Source organism: Macrotis lagotis, chromosome 1, assembly GCF_037893015.1.
Source record: "Macrotis lagotis isolate mMagLag1 chromosome 1, bilby.v1.9.chrom.fasta, whole genome shotgun sequence".
In the NCBI taxonomy this organism is placed as follows: domain Eukaryota; kingdom Metazoa; phylum Chordata; class Mammalia; order Peramelemorphia; family Peramelidae; genus Macrotis; species Macrotis lagotis.
In genome coordinates this window covers 641,106,815-641,114,490 of record NC_133658.1, presented here as the reverse complement: position 1 = coordinate 641,114,490, position 7,676 = coordinate 641,106,815, and the positions used below count along the sequence as shown (strand labels likewise).

At 36.5% G+C, this 7,676-nt stretch overlaps 1 protein-coding gene across 1 annotated transcript in view; it reads right to left on the bottom strand.

The window, feature by feature from the left end:
- Positions 1 to 443: 443 nt before the first annotated feature.
- The window catches only part of LYPD6 (LY6/PLAUR domain containing 6), a 154,980-nt gene continuing 147,747 nt past the window's right edge, over positions 444 to 7,676 (bottom strand). The window contains exon 5 of the mRNA XM_074215145.1: positions 444 to 6,021. Within this exon, the coding sequence (XP_074071246.1) occupies positions 5,854 to 6,021 (168 nt within the window). The 3' untranslated portion in view covers positions 444 to 5,853. The remainder of the gene's footprint in view (positions 6,022 to 7,676) is intronic.

Sequence of the window (7,676 nt, the reverse complement as noted above, 5' to 3'; positions counted from 1 at the left end):
AGGGGAAAATCTAGTCTAGTGAATGGCAACTCTCTCAGGTACCCTTTGCTCACCTATGTTTGCTTTTTAAGAGTCTTTGATGGCAGACAAGAGCTACTTCCCCATGGAGAAACTCAGTAGACTCTAACCAGGGGGAAAAAGAATAAGAGAAAGGGAGAAAACTCATAAGAATTTATTTGATATTATCCTTTCTCCTTTGAAGGTCACCTAAGCATTTCAGGGGTGGGGGAGGTGAGGGGATATCTTGTCTCTCATTCAGCAAATCCTTTTTGCTGTTATGCACCTTATTGAGTCACCTCTCTGGAGGACATGCTCTATAAAGTATTTAGATGAAAGATAGTGAAAATAGAAGTATTATTTCCATGTGACATAGACCACTGGTTCTTCAAGTCAACTTATGAAACCCAGAATCTTGTTTCCTATGGCAGCATGTATTTAGCTATTTCAAAACAAACAAGGAAACCAAAAAAACCTTGAAATCAAGATAGCTGAGAAGAGAACTGATCCCTACAATTTGGGCACAAGGTTAAATGGTTGAGTGATGGCTATAATAGAGATTAAGACTTTTTCCTACAAAAGTTTTCTACTCTTGGAAAGGGCTGGATCCAGACACAGTTAAATATATAGTGTAGGGTTTTGGGGTTTTTTTTGTTTCATTGTGGGGTTTTTTTTTTTTGATTAAGTGGGAGTAAATGCTTCCATTTTTATTAACTTTGTGTAATGTGATTAAAGTATTTTTATGACTATCTTTGGAAAGGGTGACTTATTGAACAATAGGAGTAAGAATGCCTAGTAGGTGGGGGCAATGATATATTTCTATATCCTTTAGGAGCCCAGAAGATTTAAGTTTCAACTCTCTCATTTTGTTTTGATTTTCTATGTTGATCAGAATAGTGAGGTTTTACTGATGGTGATATTCACATCTTATAACATAAGTAAGATGAAAGCTTTTAATTTCCTTGATTGGTTGAGGGGAGAAGGAGTGGTTGTTATTAAACCCTGTTGCATTGGGATGTTACTAAGCTTTTTACTATATAACCATGATATAACTGAGCATAAAAGCTAAGGAGGAGAATTTTTTTTCAAATAACAGTAGAGAATGCCAATCTTGGCCTCAGAAAGATCTGGCTTCAAATCCCACCTCAGGTTCTTATTTGCAGTTTTTGTTCATTTATTTTCAATAGTGTTCCACTTTTTGTGACCCCATTTTGGATTATCTTGACAAAGATGCTGGAGTAGTTTTTCATTTCTTTCTCCAACTCATTTTACAAGTGAGGAAACTGAAGTAAGCAGATTTAATTAACTTGCCCTGTTTTTTTGTTTGTTCTTCATTCTCAAAGAAGACCATGACATTAAGGATAATGTCATGACATGCAAGTATATAATTAAGTAAAGGAGTGCTATGAAAAGTCACCAGTCTTACTTTATTCTCTAGGACCATCTGGTTCCAGAGGCAAAAAATGAATCACATTGACTGGAGGAGTCCCTGGAAGCAGAGGGAGACTTTAACCTTTTAAAACTAGGTTTTTCCCAGGTCACAATTTGACTGAGGCAACAATGCCCATTCAGACATTAAGCTAGGTAAAAGGGTCAGAAGCCTAGAAAAATCCTCTTTCCAAAAAGAAAAAAAATTGTTGGGAGGGTAAGTCTTCAAGGTTTCTGGCTGAAACAAAAGTAATTGCTATTTGCATTCACTCTGAACCAATCAGGGTCCAAACAATGACCAAGTGGACTTGGCCTGAGACCCACTGTTGGCCAGTCAAGGAGAGTCAATGATTTGGGCTGGTAAACCTAGAAGGAGGGGGAAAAGAGAAGAGAGGAGTTGTGTAGCCCAACTTGCCAGCAGTGGGGCCTTTCTTTTACTCAGGGTCATATAAGCTTGAAAGTGTCAGATTTGAATTTACAAGGATGACCATTTCTGACTTTAAAGCCAGCACTCTATACACTATACCACCCAGTTGCCCCAGGTTCTACTGAATTTTGGGAATCTGGGTAAGTCACTGAATCCTATTTCCTCTTCAGTAAAAGGGGAATGAAATAACACCTAGCTCTTAGGGTAGCTGTGAGAATTAAGTAGGATAATGTCCTGGCTTTGCAAACTTTAAAGCTTAATAAAAATGAGTTGTTGTTGTTGTTCTTCTTCTTAGTATTATTATTATTGATCATGACAGACATGCTCTAGGGGAAAACCTAATTTTAAAAGCATCTGCTTCAAATAGCCCATAAACTCTTTGTCCTTTGAATTTCTGAAATCCATTGTCTGTGTGGCTTAGTTGAACATATACACTGGCTTTGTTAGCTGCCTTTTCATGTGCCTATTGTTTTATCTACCAAACTACAGATGAGATTTCCAAAGACAGAGATTTGTGGATTCTTCATTATGTTTTCTATGCCTAGAGAAAACTATTGCCCAAAGTGGGCACTCAACACAACTTTCACAATTGCTTGCTTGACTAATTTGTAGGTGAGAGTTGAAATGCACTTAAAATCTTTATTTCATCCATTTACAAAATGTACAGTATTTACAAAATTTAGATATACATCACACCCATTTTAAAATGAGAATGTGGTAGAGAAATTGAAAATAAATATATGTCATCTAGGGATTAAGTACACATGACTGCTCTTTGTACTTCATGCAGCTGCTGATGGTGGCATTTTCTTGGAGAATTAATAAGGTAGAAAGGCTAGACTAGCAATGTGCCTTTCACAGGGATGACCTGTCCCTTGGCTGGCTACTCTAGGCTTCAGGGAAGGCCTGGAATGTATCTTACTGCATTCTTTTGTACAGGAAAAAAAAAACAAATAATAAAAAAAACCTACTACCCATTCCAATGGATGCATGCAATATCAGGTTTTCAGATCTGTTGATAAACCCTGGCTATGTCCTAGCTTACACATTTGACCACCCAGGCTGATGGATTCTGCATGATATGTAGCCAGGCAGGAATGATCACCTTCTTCAATGGGGACCAATTTTTGTGTTTTGTTTCTTACTCGAAGAGCCATGCATTACTTTAACAGCAATCAATGAATGGAGACCCATGCATGCAAATCTATTTGTAGACATGAAGGACATCAACAACCTCCATTATAATTTATAGCATCTTTAGTAGCAACATCAAAATATCACCTCCTTCAGCAAGAGGAATGAGGCAGATGTACAGAAAGAAGGGAATGGTCAGGTTAGAGTTCTGGATTGATGGCAACAAGTCTGAGCAGGATTAGAAAATTCCCACAAAACAGTTTGGCCCAAGTCCATGATGTCAGGCCACTGGGCAAACTTCCCAAGGGCTGGATAGTTCATCATCATTTTCTTCCACATCCTTCCACATCAAGACCTGTGATTTCATCAGTATTCTTTCTACTAGTGTAGATCACAGCCCCTCCAAGACTTAATTGATAATCTTATCCTAAATATAGATACCTAAAACTGCAAAGAGTATTGGTTGCCCCATAGCCATTGGGCAAATGCCTAATTATACTTTGAGGTAGTTTGATGTTGTGAATAAACTTCTGTGACCTTTAGAGATGAGTTCCAGGAACTGTCCCCATTGCTCTTAGGGGACTCGATTAGAAGTTGAATTAAATCAAGCCACATTTAATGTGAATAGGTGAGACCTTGCTTTAGTCCCCTATAGCAAATCCACTAACACTGAACATTAAGTGCTCTATTTCTCCAGTATCCATCACCATCTTGAGGGTACCTTTCATTGTAAACATTCTCTATGGCCTTTTGCCATGATTCAACTGAATCACTTGCTCACTTGACTTGTGTATGTTAAGATATACAGTTAGCATCTCTCTTAAAGAGAATGTCAAGAGGCAGTGTCCTAAAACCTTACCTTTCAAATAGTTAGCCCCACATTAGATCACATAATAGGATCATAGAACTAGAACTAAGAGGAATTTTAGAGGCCATCTAGTCCAGTTTCCTATAGATTAGGATATTGGGATCTAAGAAAGTTACATGACTTGCCCATGTAAAATAATCACCAGAGGCAAGTTTTAAACCCAGGTTCTCTGACGCCAGAGTCAATATTCTTTCCACTATAACACATTACCACCTTATCCTGGACTAAGATTCTAAGTGATATTGTTTAGAATTTGACAGCCAAGAAATTCCCACTAGGCATTCTCAGATGCAGTTCTTTTAAGTTATTTTCAAAGACACCTCTCTGACTGTGGCATTTGGACCCTGGTGTCATTTTCCTGTTCATTAACAGTGATTCCATTCTGTTTCATTGTGTACTCTCAGTGTGAATCAACATGGAAACTCAGGACAATAATGATTATCATGTGCAAATGCTCGTAGAGCAACCCTGCTGAGGGATCTATACTGCAATATCTTTTGAGATAAAACAAGTTTAGCTAATACACCACAAGGCAACTTTTTTTTCTAGCATTGATGCAAAGGATAATTGATGACTTTCAACAAAAATATATTACAAGTTTTACTGCTCTTTAAAAATAACCTCTCTCTGAACATGGTCTAAACAATGGATTTTTTATAATACATTATCATTTTAGTTATGTCATAGAAAAATAAATATTGTATAAATGATTTACAAGCAAAAAAGAAAAATAGCAACATAGAATGTCAAAAATATAGTTAAAGATGGTGGAAAACTTCACCCCATCTATACCTCAGAAGCAATATCTCCCCAAAATGAGAGTTTTCAATTGCTAAGGCCCCTTTACCTACTCTTCCATAGCATCTTTTTTTTCCCCCAACTTATACCCAATATTTTTTCCCTGCCTCCCAGGTCTCAGATATCAACCAATGATTCTGTCCCAGTGCTTCAATCATTTTACTTAGAAATTTTCTGTGAGGATAATGGAAATTCAATGGTAGAAGAACTACGAGTGGAATGGTGACTCCACTGATATTTAACTGGCTTGTGGGAAAGGGCTCAGAGAGAATGGTGCTATCTATCCCTCAAACTCTTCCTTCCTTCAGTCTCTGCTCTCCTGGGATGTGGAATAGGAAAAAATTCCCAGTGGCTTTTCATCCCTGTTATTGGGAACCCTCCATGGGTACTCCAATTGAAGTATAATTTCTAAACACTTTACAAACAGGAATTGTTCCATTATTTGTATCCCTAGTGCCTGTCCTGGCTTATAGCAGGCATTAAATAAATATATAATTTATCCCTGATGTGACAAAAATAGACAGAAGCTAGAATTCCCATTAACTCTAGACAAAGCCCTATGCAGAAGGCCAAGCATAGTCATATTATAAATATTTGACCTAGATAGACTCTGGTAGAGCTTTTTTTCAAAATCCTCTCCATTCATCTTTATAAGTCTTGCTACTTCTCACAAGGGTAGGCAAGAGAATTAAAAATGAACAGAGATGGACTTGATCCTTAGATAAATCATCTCTGTGGAGTTTTGTTTGTTTTAATATAATTCTCACTTATATTAGGTCACTTAACTTTTCTAGACAACCAATCAGAAGGTTTCTAGGAAAACCAAATCTTTTCCATTAAGACTAAAAAGAAAATTCTAAACATGAATTTGTGGTTGCAGTTAAACTAATATATAGATAGAGCCAGATCAAAGCAGAAAAAAAGTTTTGTGATATAGAACTCAGATGTATATGTTGGGAGCAGTCTGGTTTGAAGAGGGCTTGGTATATTTAAGATGATTACAATGGAGTAATTTTTGTTTCCTAACTTGAAGCAATAATACTTGACTGGCATGTCCCCAGACACCTAAAGGCCTTAGTAATGGGAACATCCTTAAATATTATCAATTTAAATATATGTTATAGTTAGGTCAATGGAAAGTGTAGGGACTTATCTTTCTTCTAGATTTTCCTGGTTCAACAAACAAATGGCACCTCAGTCATTAGGATGTTAATCCCAATAATACACACAAACATGACATTATTACAGATACATGATGGGAATGACTAGTTGTCTGATTGATGGGGGATGTTGTGGCAAATACTGCATCTGTTTCATTCCGGGGCAGCGGTAAGTTACAAATATTTCCTTCACAGCAAGAAGTACAGACCTAAAAGAAAGAAAGAAAGAAAGAAAAATAGTGGTGAGAAGACATCAGGATGAAGCTAGAGCCAGAGATTTCCAAAAAGGACAGTCCAACTCACAGAAAAGATCATTTAAATCCCGAAATAAACAAGGGACAAAATTCTAGAAAGGAAATGGTCAGCCCTCCTTTGGTTGCATATGATAATAACATCATCAAAGATTAAAGAATTTAGTTATAGATTTATGGTTCTAAAGCAAGGTCTAGCAATGAATACAATGTAGTTTTAATGTTGCTACAACTTCATTGTCTCCATCTATGTGTGTGTTTGTTTTGACTTTACTTACCTCAGAGGGGTTTTTACACAAACTAGTCACTCTCAAATAGATTTGAGAAGTTATAGGGTGAAATGCTCTTGGCCAAGGTACAATTTAGCCCAGATTTTTCAGGCTCCCAAATTAAACTTATATTGGAATTAACCAGCTAATTGCCTCTATCCATCTTCTAGGTTCAAGCTGGAAAGAAGTATGTCCCCTGCCTAGTGTCTAATTCCTACTTTGTATTATTTTCTCTTTGTTCAGACATGAGAATAACTCTCTATAGTCATCTACAAATGGAGGATGTATTAGGGAAGTGTATGAGATTTTGAATGTGAGACTCATTTAATGTGCTGGTTAATTATAGTGAGCAACCTTAGAGCCTGGAAGACTTGAATTCAAGCCTTTGTGATGTATAGCAAGTCACTCAACCTCTGAATGATCTAGGTAACTCTTTAAGATGAATCGGTAGACTGAGTGTTCCCATTTGGGAGGTCCCTATTGCACTGAAAACATAAGTCTAATCCCTATTCCTATTTCAAGGGAGGGTGAGAGATGTTTAGAAATGATGATAATAAACAAAACAAAAATATATCAATAATATTTAAAGACTCCTTAAAATAGCACTGATATATAAAAATATAATATTATTCCTACTTTACAAATAAAAGAGTTGAAACTCATAAAGCTTAATTGACTTGTCTATAGTTACAATGTAGAAGTCAAGAGTAAAATTGGTCAGTGACTCAGAGAAGTAGAGGGAGAAGTCTGTGACTTTCTTATTTTAAGATCTGAGGCTTATCTACATTTAGATAACAAAATCAGACATACTACTATCAAGACTACCCTTTCCCCTTCTTTAAACAGTCATCAAACTTCCATGTTCTTTTCAATTTCAAGTTGATACTGGACATTCTTAACTTAAGTTCATTTGAGTAAAATAGTAGAAATAAGAGAATTGGTAAGAAAGAATGGCATAGTATGTCCTGGACCCCATTACCTTCCTTGAGGAAAGCTCTAACCACAAACTCATCTACCCAAGGAGGTTTCATGTGGAAACACTAACCAAACTCAAGAGCTAATGAGTACCTTCTCAAATAAACATTCCAAAGAGAGAAATGGGACTCTCATTTACCCAAAGCAAGCAAGGTCAATTGTACTGTACTGAGGAAGAAGTATCATAAGTTACATTTTTGCACTTTTCCCATTACTTTTCTCCCTCTGAAAACTCAATCATATTCCTCCTCAGAAAGAAGAAATACCAATCAAAAAAACACATTTATTTACTAGGTCTGTGTTTTCAAGAATGTGAAGACAGTTTGACAGTCCCTTATTTTCCTTGACTTCCTTTAAAACCCAAATAAA